Source organism: Prionailurus bengalensis, chromosome C1, assembly GCF_016509475.1.
Source record: "Prionailurus bengalensis isolate Pbe53 chromosome C1, Fcat_Pben_1.1_paternal_pri, whole genome shotgun sequence".
Taxonomy (NCBI): domain Eukaryota; kingdom Metazoa; phylum Chordata; class Mammalia; order Carnivora; family Felidae; genus Prionailurus; species Prionailurus bengalensis.
In genome coordinates this window covers 132670759-132685514 of record NC_057345.1, presented here as the reverse complement: position 1 = coordinate 132685514, position 14756 = coordinate 132670759, and the positions used below count along the sequence as shown (strand labels likewise).

At 34.9% G+C, this 14756-nt stretch overlaps 1 protein-coding gene across 1 annotated transcript in view; it reads left to right on the top strand.

The window, feature by feature from the left end:
• Positions 1-14756, top strand: part of LRP1B (LDL receptor related protein 1B) — a 1901338-nt gene that overhangs the window by 1352108 nt on the left and 534474 nt on the right. The window contains exon 33 of the mRNA XM_043576625.1: positions 11043-11183. Coding sequence (XP_043432560.1) covers positions 11043-11183 — 141 coding nt within the window. The remainder of the gene's footprint in view (positions 1-11042; positions 11184-14756) is intronic.

Below are 14756 nucleotides of genomic sequence, written 5' to 3'. Positions count from 1 at the left end.
ATTCCCTCCTATTCTTGCTTTAAGAATGTAGTTCCTATTATAACTTTGAGTATATTAATTTGTATTTTGTATATATATATTTGTATATATTTGTATATATTTGTATTATTTGTATTTGTATATATGTATAATTTTTTTTCTTTTGCTTCTGTTTCCTCTGAGTATTTTTCCTGTGTATTTACTTAATTTGGTTCTTGATCATGGTGTAGTCTTTCTTCAGTTACGTGATGTATCTTGACTTCACCTTTCTAATGATGACTGGAAATTCAGCATTCAAGAAGCAGGGTTTAGGTAATAGTAAGCATCATTAAGAATAGCTATACCAGGATGCTTTGGGGAGGAGAATATTCCTCGGTAATCAGCTTCTTCAGAGCATTGGTGAGACAGTTTCCCCCAAACAGGAAAGAAACCCTTTCATCATTCATGTGGGAGATGTTAGCCTGAATGCCAGCTTCCTCAAAGCATGGGGAAGGGGAGAGAGAGGTCTTGTGGCTTAGCACTTAGATCCGTTGTTTCTTATGGCCACTGCACCTTAGAATAGCCAGGAACATTTGGAAAACCCATAGGCCAAAACAATTCAATAACAATCTCTGGGAATGGCTCTCAGGTGTTATTTTAAATGTCCTCCAGATGATTCTAATGTTTACCTAAGGTGGAGACCCATTAGACCAACAAGCATCAGCATCACCTGGGAACTTTGAAATGCAAATTCTCAGGTGCCCTCTCAGAACTACCAAATCATAGAACCTGGAGTAGGACCCAAAGAGTTGTGTCTTAACACACCCTCCAGATGATTCTATGTCATTCTCAAATTTGAGAACCGCTAATATAGATTATCTCTTAATCCGTGTGTTTATTTATAGTATACAGACCCTGAGTTGTGTCTTATTTTCAGTGTCTTCAGTGATCCTCTCCAGAGGGTATATCTCTAACTCTTTGACCAGGTTTAAAGAGGATCACTCTCTTGGTTGTGTACACTTGGTTCTAACTCCTGAAATAGACGAAATCCATCATCTTTCTTTCAGTGGCATGTAACTCCCTGTTTTTACAGGCCTTTAGGTTCCCAGTTTCTGACCTGTTCTGAAGTTCTGCAGTGCAGACTAGTTTACATCTGGCCTCCTTCCTTTGAAGGTCTAGATTTTCATTTTATCTGTAAAGTCAGTCACCAATTATAATCTGCTTGTAACCTACTACAATTTTTATAGCCATGGCCTTTATTTTCCTTTATAAAGCCCTCCTTGTCTTTATAGGTTTATACCTTATTCATTGCTTTCTTATAAATTTTGGGGTTTCAGAAGAGAGTAGAGATAATAGAATTGCCAGATAAAATGCATGATACCAGTTAAACTTGAATTTCATATAAATTAATAATTTTTATATATGCAATTTGTAGGACATGCTTATACAAAAATTATTTGTCATGTATCTGTAATTCAGATGTAACTGGGCATTTAAATTTTAAATGTAAAGGGCTAGTTTTTGAGGAAATGCAATTTTTAAATATGGATCTCAACAGTTCCGGTAAACTTAAATAAAGTACATATTCTGAATATTTATAAAACAGCTATTAACTTTGATAATACATTTAAGAAGGAAAGTATTATTAAAATTTTATAATTATAATTTTAAAATGTAATAACTGATACATATTTCAATTGTTTATTTTGGGACTGAACTTCAATTCAATTTATATTTATCAAGTAATATTTGCATTGCAGGGTATAGTGTTATTAGATCTAGTGGGATACCATTTCATACAGAGCAATGTAGTGGAAAGAGCAATGAAATTCAGTTAACACCAACTGAGAGCACCATGTGTGACCTTGGAGAAGGTCTGCTGTGTGACCTTGGAGAAGGTCACCTTCTGACCTTCTGTTTCCTCATCTTTAACAACAGGAGGTGTATTAACACATCACATCTCATTTATGATGATTAAATGAGACAGTCATATTTGCTTATGTTCAGAGCCTAGAAAAGGCCCTGGAACTTAGTGCTGTTCAGTAAATTTATTTCCCTTTTCTCTCTTCTCTATCTCTTGAGTGAAGAGATTGTATGGTAGAATCAATTTATATTTGTTATTTATGTTAATTCTTCCTTATATTTCATAAATACCTTTATTAGCTCTATTAGTAAATGTATTTTTTTGCTAGGGCTAACATAACAAAGTCTCACAGACTGAGTGGCAAAACAGGAATTGCCTTTCTCACTGTTTTGGAGCTTGAAGTCTGAGATCAAGGTGTCAGCATGCTTGCTATTGACTGAGGCCTCTCTCCAGGACTTGTAGATGGGTGTCTTGTCCTCCCTGGGTCTTCCCTGTGTGTGTATCTGTGTCCTAGTTTTCTCCTTCTCTATCTTTCTCTCTCTTTATTCCAGTATAATTAACCTACAGTGTTATAGTAGTTTCAGGTGTACAATATAGTGATTCAACAATTCTGCACATTACTCAGTCCTTCTAATCTTCTCTTCCTATAAGGACATTAGTCATAGTGGATTAGGACCCATCCTAACGAACTCATTTTAATTTAATTAGCCCTTTAAAGTCCCTATCTCTAAAAACAGTTACACTCTGAAGTACTGGACGTTTGGACTTCAACATATGAATTTTGGGAGACACAATTCAACCCATAATGGTGGAGTAGAGATACTCATAATTACTTGCATTAAGTTAAGGAAGTAGTCTTTGCATTCTGGTAATTTCTGAAGATTCTAGTATATTCAAGTCAATAACAGTGTGAGAAAGAAAAAGTGGAAGAAACAAATGTGATTCTAAGTAATACATAGTCAAAACCAAAGTTCTTTGTGTTAGAGATACTTGAAAAATATATTTAAAAAGAAATGTTTTCAAAAAGATAATATCAACAGGGAATGGGAGAGATGGCTTTATTTAAATGTTTTCTGAGTTATGATTTGTTACAGGAGATATTTTTAGGGATATTTATTTCCCCAGTCATTTCCTATGTATTTAGGAAATTTCTAAATCGTGCTCAGTTCAAAAGAATGCAAAGCACTGTGAAGAACATAAAGAAGTACAAGACAGGATCCTTGTTCTCAAGAGCTTTCATCTCTGGATAGAGACTCAAAATTAATACAAGTGAAAAGAAGGGAAAAGCAGTAATTAAAAATAAAACTATGTGATTCCGTCTGGAGACGCCTCAGCATCAGTGGGAAGGAAGTGTCGATGTGAGATATGCTACTCTGACATACTTTGCTGCAGGACAGAAGGGTTCTACTTGTGCAGTGAAGGGTGCCTATATTGGAAGCACGTGCTGACAAAGATGGGGAAACCAACGTTTGTAAAAAAGGGAAACATGCCTATTTTCACCATAGCACTAATAGAAGTTTTTAGTTACTTTCTTTCCTAATTTTTGTTAAAATTGTGATAAGAATACTTAGCATGAGATTCACCCTCCTCACAGATTTTTAAGTGCACAATACAGTGTTGTTAACTACTGGCACAATGTTGTACAGCAGATCTCTAGAACATACCCCCCTTTTTATAACTGAAACTTTATACCTGTGGAAGAGCAACTTCCCCTCTCCCTTCTCTCCCCAACCCCTGGCAACCATCATTCTATTCTCTGTTTCTGAGTTTGACTAGATTAGATACCTCATATAAGTGGAATCTTGAAGTGTGTGTCCGTTTTTGACTGGCTAATTTTACTTAGCATGATGTCCTCAAGGTTCATCCATGTTGTTGTATGTGACAAAATCTCCTTTTTTTTAAGTATTAATTTCCTTAGTGCAGTTTTAGGTTCACAGTAAAACTGAAAAAAAAAATACTGAGATTGACTATATATCTCCTATATTCTTACATTTATAGTCTCTCTCGTTATCAACATTCTGTACAGGATATTTCCTTCTTTATTAATGTTGAATAATATTCTTTTGTATGTATATACCACATTTTGTTTAATCATTCATCCTTTTTTTTTTAATTTTTTTTTTCAACGTTTATTTATTTTTGGGACAGAGAGAGACAGAGCATGAACGGGGGAGGGGCAGAGAGAGAGGGAGACACAGGATCGGAAACAGGCTCCAGGCTCTGAGCCATCAGCCCAGAGCCCGACGCGGGGCTCGAACTCACGGACCGCGAGATTGTGACCTGGCTGAAGTCAGACGCTTAACCGACTGCGCCACCCAGGCGCCCCTAATCATTCATCCTTTAATAGACATTTACGTTGTTTCTATATCTTTGCTATTATGAATTATGCTGCAATTAACATTGGAGTGTTAATATCTCTTTGATATCCTGACTTCAATTCCTTTGAATATATACCCAGATGTATGGGGTTGCTAGGTCATATGATAGTTCTATTTTTAATTTTTTTTTTAGTAACCCCCATACTATTTTCTGTAGTGGCCTTGCCATTTTACATTCCCAGAGCAATGTGCAAGGGTTCCAATTTCTCCATACCCTTGCTCACATTGTTGTCTTTTTTATTTTTTCTTTAATCATAGCCCTCCTAACAAATGTGAGGTACTATCTCATTCTGGTTTGGATTTGCATTTCTTTGATGAGTGGTGATATTGAGCATATTTTCATATACATGTGGGCCATTTGCATGCCTTCTTTAGAAAAATGTTTATTCAAGTAATTCACCATTTTCAATCAGGTTATTTATTTTTTTGCTGTTGATTTGTAGAAATTTCATTTATTTCTTTCCTGTTTGTTTATGTATTTCTCTCTCCCTCACTAGAACATAGGATCTATAAAAGCAGACATTGTCTTCTCTCATTTTCCCACTACCTATATAGTACTTATAAATAAAATAGATGCCTGATATTAGTTAAAAAATGAATGAATGAATATTGTGAGGTGACAAGAATGTATTAAACACAAGTACTAGAGAGAAGTTGGAAAGAAATTTTAGGTGGAATCAATTCAGATTATGTCTTGATTTTAAAACTTGGTAAAGAATTTTAAATTTGAGGCAGTATATAATCAGGAAATTAGAAGAATCTTGAGCAAGGATGAGGGATGATGAAAGGTATGTTTTCAGAGGGCCGCAACAACCTAGAATACTTTTTCTAGGCTATCTGTGGTCCTTTTCGTGCTGGTCACTACTTAGATTCATATTATTCAAGTCCTCATGGTCCTTCCTGGGCATAAGGCTCTTTGGTCATGGTCCTCAAGGACATGGTTCTTTCTGTTCTGCCTCTCCTCCCATTTATATGACAGCTTTGTACTGTCCCAACAGAATCCAATTGGTTATCCATAGAGACATTTTACAGAGACAGGGCATAGTTTTGTGCTACTCTTAGAAGCCTCTCCTGCCCTCAAACTAATCTAGATTAGGTTACATGGCCACCTCTATTGCCCAGGAGGCTACAAAAGAATGTGCTTGGCGTTTTGAGTGTTGCCTGTGGAAATTACTCTTCTTTAGCAGAATCGACAGGGAGGAGAGCAGCTATTGGGTAAACAACATGGAGTCTGCCACAGGTTGACTAGCTTATAGTGGTTAGGGATAGAGGTATTTTTCTTTTCTTCTTCTTCTCGTGTCTTCTTTTCTTTTTCTTTCCTTTTCTTCTCTCTTCCTTCCTTTCTTTTCTGTTTTCTAGTCAAGTCTGATTTTTGCAATAATGAATAAATTTGTGAAAATATGTGTGTAAATTTCTGTGTAGACATAAGCTTTTAACTACTTTGGGTAAATAACACAGAGTAGATTGCTGAATCATATGGTAGGAATATTTTTGATTTTGTAAGAAACCACCAAATTTTCTTCCAAAATAGCTGTAACATTTTACATTCTCACCAGCAGCGTATGAGGGTTTTTGTTGCATCACATTCTTGTTGGCATTTGGTGTTGTCAGTGTTCTGAACTTTGGCCATTTTAATAGGTGTCTAATGGTATCTAATTGTTATGTTATTTTGCATTTCTCTGATCACATATGAGGTGGAGCATCTGTTCATATGCTTGTCTGCCATCTATATATCTTTTTTGATGAGGTGTCTGTTAAGGTCTTTCGCACTTTTTTTCTTAATTTGGTTGTTTTGTTGAATTTTAAGAATTCTTTGTATGTACTTTTTTGTTTAAAGCTTATTTTTGAGAGAAAGGCAGAGCACAAGCAGGGGAGGGGCAGAGAGAGAGGGAGACACAGAATCCGAAGCAGGCTCCAGGTTCTGAGCTGTCAGCACAACATGGGGCTCGAACCCACAAACCATGAAATCATGACCTGAGCCGAAGTCAACTGACTGAGCCACCCAGGTGCCCCAGGAATTCTTGGTATATTTTTGATAATGGTCTTTTATCAGATGTATCTTTTGCAAATATTCTCTCCATGTCTGTGGCTTGTCTTCCAAGTACCTTGATATTTTCTTTTGCACAGAAGTTTTACTTTCAACAAGTCCATTTTATCAATTACTGGTTTCATGGATTATGTCTTTGATGTTGTAACTAAAAAGGCTCAAAGTCATTTAGGTTTTCTCTTATATTATCTTTTAGGAGCTTTATAATTTTGCATTTTACATTTAGGTCAGTGTTCCATTTTGAGTTCATTTTTGTGAAGGGTGTAAGGTCTGTACCTAGATTCATTCTCTTTCATGTAGATGCCCCGTTGTCCCAGCTGGAACACTGTTTAAGAGACTGTTTGCTCCATTGTATTGCCTTTGCTGCTTTGTCAAAAATCAGATGACTGTATTTACTGAGATCCTTTTCTGGGCTCTCTATTTGATTTCGTTGATTTGTCTATTGTTTTACCAATACCACACTGTCTTAATTACTGTAGCTTTGTAGTAACTCTCTTCTCCATATCATTCATTTTTGAGCACTATCTGCCAAATACCTACATCTGAAGAGGCATAGATTGTGGGTCAGTTGTTCTTTCAAGTAAAGATGATATTCTATGAAAAAAGTAGGTCATTTTTATTAAAAAAAAACAAAAAGGAGATAGATAGATAGAGGGGGAGGCACAAACCAGGAAACAGACCCTTAACAATAGAGAACAATTTGAGGGTTACTGGAAAGGAGGAGGGATGGGTTAAATGGGTGACAGGTTAAGGAGGGCTTTTGTGATGATGAACACTGGGTTGTAGTAAGTGATAAGTCACTAAATTCTGCATCTGAAACTCACATTACCCTGTATGTTAACTAACTGGAATTTAAATAAAAACTTGAAGAAAAAAAAGCAGCTAATTTTCCTGGAGGTTAAACTCATAAGTACATTTCTTCCAGACAATCATGATTTAGCATGCAACAGAAGTGCTTTATGCACACTTCCCAATTTGCCACACAGATTATTAAAAAGACATGTACCAAAAGATCAAGATTTAATAAAATTAGTCCTTTTTACTGATCAATTCAGAACACTCTTAAGTAAAACAGGCTGATTTATTCATTTATTTATTTTTTCTGTAAGTGCATAGCAGTAGACAACCAATGATTTCTATTCAGATTAGTGATACTGACTATTGGACTTTTTAGACTAATAGTCTACTTGTCTTTCTTCTTCTATCATATTATCTGCCTTTTTCTTTGTATTATGGAAGATTTTCTCAAACACATTTCATCATCACTCTATTTTAAAACATATTTTATTTAGACAAGATTTTTTAATGTTCTAAGAGGTTTCTTTAATTGGCTTTTCTCATTGAACTAGAGAGTCTGGGTTCCCCTTGATATGTAGCAAAGGAGAACTGGGTGTCTATCATGGATTTCCTCTTTTTTTGTGAAAATAAAACTCTTTTTACTTTGTATCTTTCTGGAGAGGGGGCGTCTCACTGGGAGCTCTGCATGCCATTGGACACTGACTTGCAGATTTGCTTTAGGTAGGAGCTAGGTGTCAGGTTTTGCCTTCCTCAAATGCCAGAATGAAGGGAATGTTATTGCGAGACACCAGACCTAATATTTCAAGCCTGTTTGCTGAGTATTTTAATTTTTTTAAATGTCTATTTTTGAGAGATAGAAAGATAGAGCACAAGCACAGGAAGGGCAGAGAGAGAGGGAGACACAGAATCTTAAGCAGGCTTCAATCTCTGAGCTGTCAGCACAGAGCCCACCAGAGGCTTAAACTCAGGAACCGCGAGATCATGACTTGAGCCAAAAGTCTGACACTTAACCGACTGAGCCACCTAGGTCCCCCTGTTTGATGAGTATTTTAAAAAAGAGCTATGGTCATATTTTTATTTGAGAATTTCTATTAGTGGCTATCACCCTCTGTAAACTCAGGGCAAGGGGTTACAGACATGGTGGTGGTAGAGGATATTACATATAAAAATATCTTCACTTAATTATTCTATTTTTAACCTTTATTAGCACTCCCACTGTACTATTTGGAGGCTGAAATCAAGGTCATCTAGAGTTCTGTGGAGAGTGATGGCTTCCACTTCTCCATTGTAAAAATCACATTTTATGTTATCTTATTTTCATTTTTAATTAGAGTATGAAATGAAATTGAGAGTGGGGGAAAATTAACACTCCAGGTTGCAACTTAACCTATTTCCCCATCTTTTATACCATCTATACCATTATAAAATACCATCTTTTATACATTGTTTATAGGTCCTTAATTCTCTATGGGTGTATACATGGATTTTTCTGCTTTGTGTTTCTAAATTCCTATCACAGTGGCACATTGAAAAAACTGAAAGGGAACATACATGGGTCTAGTCTACTGTACCGTTCTATACACCTTTTAATAAGGTCTCTACAGGGGCCCCTGGGTGGCTCAGTCAGTTAAGCATCTGACTCTGGCTCAGGTCATGATCTCGCGTTTTGTGAGAACCAGCCCCATGTGGGTCTCTGTGCTGACAGTTCAGAGCCTGGAGCCTACTTCGGATTCTGTGTCTCTGTCTCTGCCCCTCCACTGCTTGAACTCTGTCTCCGTCTCTCTTTTAAATATAAATAAAAATTTAAAAATAATAATAAATAAAGTCTCTACAGTAAAATTTTCTATTCACAGTGAACTTTTACCTTGTTATGTTAATTCACAAGTGTAAAACAAGCCCAAAAGTGAATGGGCTACTCAATGTCATCAGCATAATCTAAGCTCCATATGCATATGTCAAGAGAGAGAAGACTATAAACTCCATCCATCTATAGAAGGGGACACTAGAGATGAAATTAGCACCAGCAGCTCTGAAATCAGTGCTTGTTATATAATCTGGGACCTCTTTATTGTATGACCCGGGGAAAGCTACTTAATGTCACTTTGCCTCAGCATTCTACTGTAAAATGGTTTAATAATAGTAGTACTTAGGGATGCCTGGGTGGCTCAGTTGGTTGAGTGAACGACTCTTGATTTTGGCTCAGGTCATGATCCAAGGGTCATGGGATTGAGCCCTGCATCACGCTCTGTGCTGAACGTGGAGCCTGCTTAAGATTCTCTCTCTCCCTCCCTCTGCCCCACTATCCCACTTGCACTTTCTCTGTCTAAAATAAAATAAAAATAATAAAGAAATAATGATAATACTTGCCTTCTAGAGTTGTTTTGAAGATTAAATGTATTAATCTACCTTCAGTGTTTACAAATGTGTATTGTACAAAATCAAATTCAGTAAGGGGTGATTATTGTTGATATCTGTATTAGTATCCTTCTTAAATATCTGAAACTAGGCCTTGGTTTAGTCAAAATATCATAGCATTTGAATGAGAATAAATGAACTGTGAAGGTAAAGAGTTTTTTTGTTTTGTTTTTTGGGTTTTTTTTTTTCACAAAATTAATTAACCTTTGACTTCTAGGTAAAAATGCGGTCCCAATTGTTATTAGTTAGGCTTTTGTTGAAAAGTTTAAATTGTTTAAAACCTTTATAATTTTGAACTTTATTTTGATTAGTGCCTTTCCTTAATTTTTTAAAAATAAATGTTTATTCCTTTTTGAGAGAGCATGTGGGCAGGGGAGGGGCAGTGAGAGAGGGGGACAGAGGATCCAAATCAGGCTCTGCACTGGTAGCAGAGATCCTGATGTGGGGCTCAAACCCATGAACTGTGAGATCATGACCTGAGACAAAGTCCAATGCTCAACTAACTGAGCCACCCAGGTACCCCTCTTTAAAATTTTTAATGCAGTCAGCATGGAGTTGTAGAAAGAACACAAGTTTTAGAGATAGGAAGACAAAGTATAAAAATTTGATTGGGGTGCCTTGGTAGCTCAGTTGGTTTAAGTATCTGACTCTTGGTTTTGGCTCAGGTCATGATCTCACAGTTCGTGAGATCGAGCCCTATATTGGACTCTGCCCTGACAGTGTGGAGCCTGCTAGGGATCCTCTGTCTCCCTGTCTCTCTGCCCCTCCCCTGCTCGTCCTGTCTCTTTCTCAAAATAAATAAACTGAAAAACAATTTTTTTAATTTGATTAATCTCTATGAATCTTAGAGTCTTCATCTATAAAATGAGACTGGTAATAGTTTCTTTACAGTTTCTCTATGATAATTTGAAATAAAATAATAATAAATCTATCATCTTCACCAGCATGCTAGCTTCCTTAGGGTTGAGACTATTTTTTTTTTAATCTCTGGAACATTACAGAGTGTCTACTACCAAAAAACATTCAATATGTGTCCTCAACACATACACTGAACAGTTTACATTATTAACATTTTGAAGAAAGGGTCATAAGTTGTGCAAAAAAATAAGAGTTATGAAGAGTTATGAAGAATTCAGTAATGGGGAGTACAAATTATTAAAAGCTTACATACTGTAAAGAAAAATAGGACAATATTTTCTTATAATTGCTTGGATATTTGGTTGGATTTTGCCATTTATTTACAGATATTGTACAGCACTAATGTGATCATGGGTACATATGTAAATAATGTAGTCTGTATTCCATATTAATTTGAAAATGCTTTTATTTATAGTCTATATTTTAATGAAAAAGAAAAGCTAAAGGCAAGAATCTCTAATTGGAGAGGAAGGAGGAAAATTTAAACAAACATCATTGTGGTTTGTATTTTTAAAAGAATAAAAGATTTTATTTTTTTCCCCTTAGACACAGAGCTTGGGAATGTAACAAAAGAAATCAGAAAGTATTATACTTTACTGGCTGTTTATTATTATTTAATAAGATGATTATCTTTTTCATAGAAAAAATCTTTTCATTTTTATAGATAAGAAACTGTGGTGGGCAGACCAAAACTTAGCTCAGCTGGGAACCTGCAGCAAAAGGGATGGAAGAAACCCCACAGTCCTACGAAATAAGACTTCTGGGGTTGTTCATATGAAAGTGTACGATAAAGAAGCACAGCAAGGCAAGTCACACTGTAATGAATTTGTGCCACCTTTTGAATATATAATGTTCTCTCTTTTCATATTATTTTCTCAATTCAACAATTGAAAGGTTTGTATTTTTGCTTCTGGTAAAAAAAAAAAAAGCGGGGGTGGGTGGGTGGGAGGCAAATGCTGCTTAATACTACACAAGAAATTCTTTTGACATCAGGTATATAATGAGCTTTCAAAACATTAGCAGAGCCACCCAAGGAATCTTAATTTGTCAGGTCTTCAAAGAAGTCTTATCGAGTTCTTGATTTCAAAATATAAGAATAAGAAAAAATCCCAGCAAAATACATGCAGTATATAATTAAGCCCAGAACCTGAATGAACCAGGGGACTTCAAATGGACTATGTCAACGTTAAGAATTTCACATCCAAAAAGCACTGCATTGTTTGGCTCTAAGCATTTTACTTTTTTGTTTTTGCTTGTCCAAATGGTGTGCAGTGAAATGGAGTGAGAGAACTAACAGATGGTTTACATAGGTGGACTTGTCACATTGCCCGAATGGCAATTAGATTAGAGATGCCAGCCAGGACAGCCCCACACCTGCTAGTCCTTTCTTAGTTTTTGTTTCATGACCCATGACATTTAGCAGCACTTGTTTTCTAGAAAAAACATTCTTCTGTATTATACTTCCTTACCTCAGTCTCTGCCATGAGACCCTTAGCTTCATATACTTTTCTTCTTAGTAAAAACATTTCAAGAAAATGTAAAGGGATTTTCATCTAAAGGAGTTGGACATATAAACCAAAACAGAGAATAGTATAGGTAGAAATAGTGAACCAAGGGGATCGCTGATTCTGAAGACCGGTAACAACCATCATTCAGGCAGAATTTATTGGTGATACCAATTGGGAGCCATACCTGCATATCCCAGAGACAAAATGAAGACCAGATTTATGGTTGCCTTCCCTGTACAAAAGCATGGGCAAATTTTGGTCTGAAATCCTTCCTGAAATTTCCTGGAAAAAATTTAAAAGGATTGCTTTAGAATAAAAAATAACGATGAAGTGATTACTGGCCTCCTTTCATGGTTCAGAAGATACCAATACCCAAACCCTTATGCATAAAACTGTATTTCCTCTCTGATATATTTTTAAATCACTGTCTATAATAATTAACAGGAGTGTTTTCACCAGTAATTTAGTAATAGAAGATTTCTGTATCAAAATAAATAATTTTACTGGCATACAAGTCATGGGGAATATATCATATAATTGAGAATAAAACGCTGGTACTCAGTAAATAAAATATTGTGACATTTTTGTGGATTTCAATGTGATATATTTGCAAAGAATAAAAACTTAAAATACTATGATAAATGTTAGTTCATAGTCTATACTTAATGAGATTATACCCAAAAAACACATTAGAAAATACAACAGAGGGACAGATACATTATTTCTAAAAAGGACATTTTAAAAAATATATATTCATTTTTTTATCAAAATGTGAACAAACACATTGTTTGAAATTGTATATTAGTTTAATATATAGAGTATTCCTAGATACAGTCCCAATAAAGTTTATTGGAGGAAAAATTTATTATGTTTCCTCACTTTTTTGCTCATGTACATAAATTGTTGTCTCGTAAGAGTTTAATCCTACAAAAGTAGAGTTGGCATTTTATGCATCGTGAAAGTATTACTAAATTGATAAGGACCTGCAGTACTTAGAAATTAAGGGTGTAATATGACTAAGCTTAAAATTCAGTGAGAATACTATTTTTACTGAAAAAATATGCTGATAAAAGCATCTGTATTAAAGAGAATCCCATTAACAGAATCACGGCAGGTACCTTAAAAGCTTCATTACTATGAAATATGAGCAATTTAGGATTATTTAAGGTTAACATTACTACTTCTTTGGATTTCAAAGTACAATTAGCTACTTCATTTATCATTTTTGACACAGATCACTGGAGAGCCGGGACTTCTCGTTAGTCAGGTGGACTTTCTGACTCCACTAGGGAATTGGGGCATGAAGTGTGAACATCAGATCATTGCAAAATATTAAGCCAAGCTAATATTTCTAAATTGCCAGATAATCACTACCAAAATTACTGTCTTTTAAAATCTAATACTTTTCCTACATCAATTATTTATTTAATAGGCAAAGATAAATACTGTAAATAATGATTCATTTCAATTATTTTTTTCCTTTCTGTCTCCCTATTAGAGACCAAAATGATACATGAAATGCATGTTGTTGTAAAACATAATTGTTAACATAGGCTAATTTTATTATTTGTCAAAAAATAAGTATGATACAATATGTATTGCTATTATTACAATTAAATTTAAAAATGCACAGTCCCAGAAGTTCCTTTTCCGTTATTTTTTCACATATTTTTATATCATCAAGGTTATAGAACTCTATATTTTTTGAAATTTTAATTATCTTCCTGAATCTATTTTTTTAACTTCATTTCCTTGTTTCTCCTTCTCTCCACTTGGTGTTTCTTCAAACTTTATAGTTAAAACATTTCTTGTCAATCTTTTCTCAGTTTTTCAGCCTTTTGTAATAGTTGAAATAAATCTATAACAAAATGCAGAAGTCCATAGATTGGCATTGCATTAATATATGTTTATGTGCTTCCTATAAAATAAAATATATTTAAGTTCGGTATAGATTACTGCAAGTCTATATAACTACAGATCAAGGTTAGTATAGATTGCTGTAAACTATGTAACTATGTGCTATATAACAGTAAATGTAACTGTCTCTTAAAGTAATCAGAGATCTGAAGTTTTATCTTCATATATAAGTATATAAAAAGTCAGCTTGAGGAAAGGGGAAATAAGTCAACTAATCTTCATTAGTTTATATAAGAGATAAAGGTAATCATTTCAAAAGTTCAGGGCAACTCAAATCCTAGTATGTGGCCCTATATAGGATGGAGTTCGTCATTGACTGAACTGGCAGCTATTGGAAGTTAGGAGAGAATGTGGTAGATCTCCTGATGAGAAATCTCCCATGTTGAGGGTATTTCACACTTCAAAAATGACAGAGCTCATGACAGCTTCTATTGAACAATTAAATCCCATCAGACTGTCTTGAATTCAGGAGATGAGAAATAATGAGCTGCATTGGTATTTTGAATTTTCCATAGAGCACTATTGATATATAGCTTTCATCATGCTTTGTAATTCTCACTGGATTTACTGCACTTCACATTAGAGCTTGAACATCCAGTAAATGGCATTGCATGTCCTAGAATAATAAAAATGTTGTAAAAATGGGATATTTAATGAACTTGCTGGGTAAGATTGTAAATTACTTAATGTCACACTACCAGGTTTAATTAGCACATTGGGCCTAGTAAATTCAGTGGAACATCTTTCTAGAATGCCTACCTGTGATTACCTGACTAATATTTGTCATTGCTACTACACAGGAATAAGGAGAATTAATATGCCAATTAATTAGTTGACTCTTGTGGGTATGTTTTAAATATATTTGGGGAGAATTATGTTCCTAGGAATAGCAAAATTTATTTCCTTTTTAAAAATTTTATATATATATATGTATATATATATAATATACACAC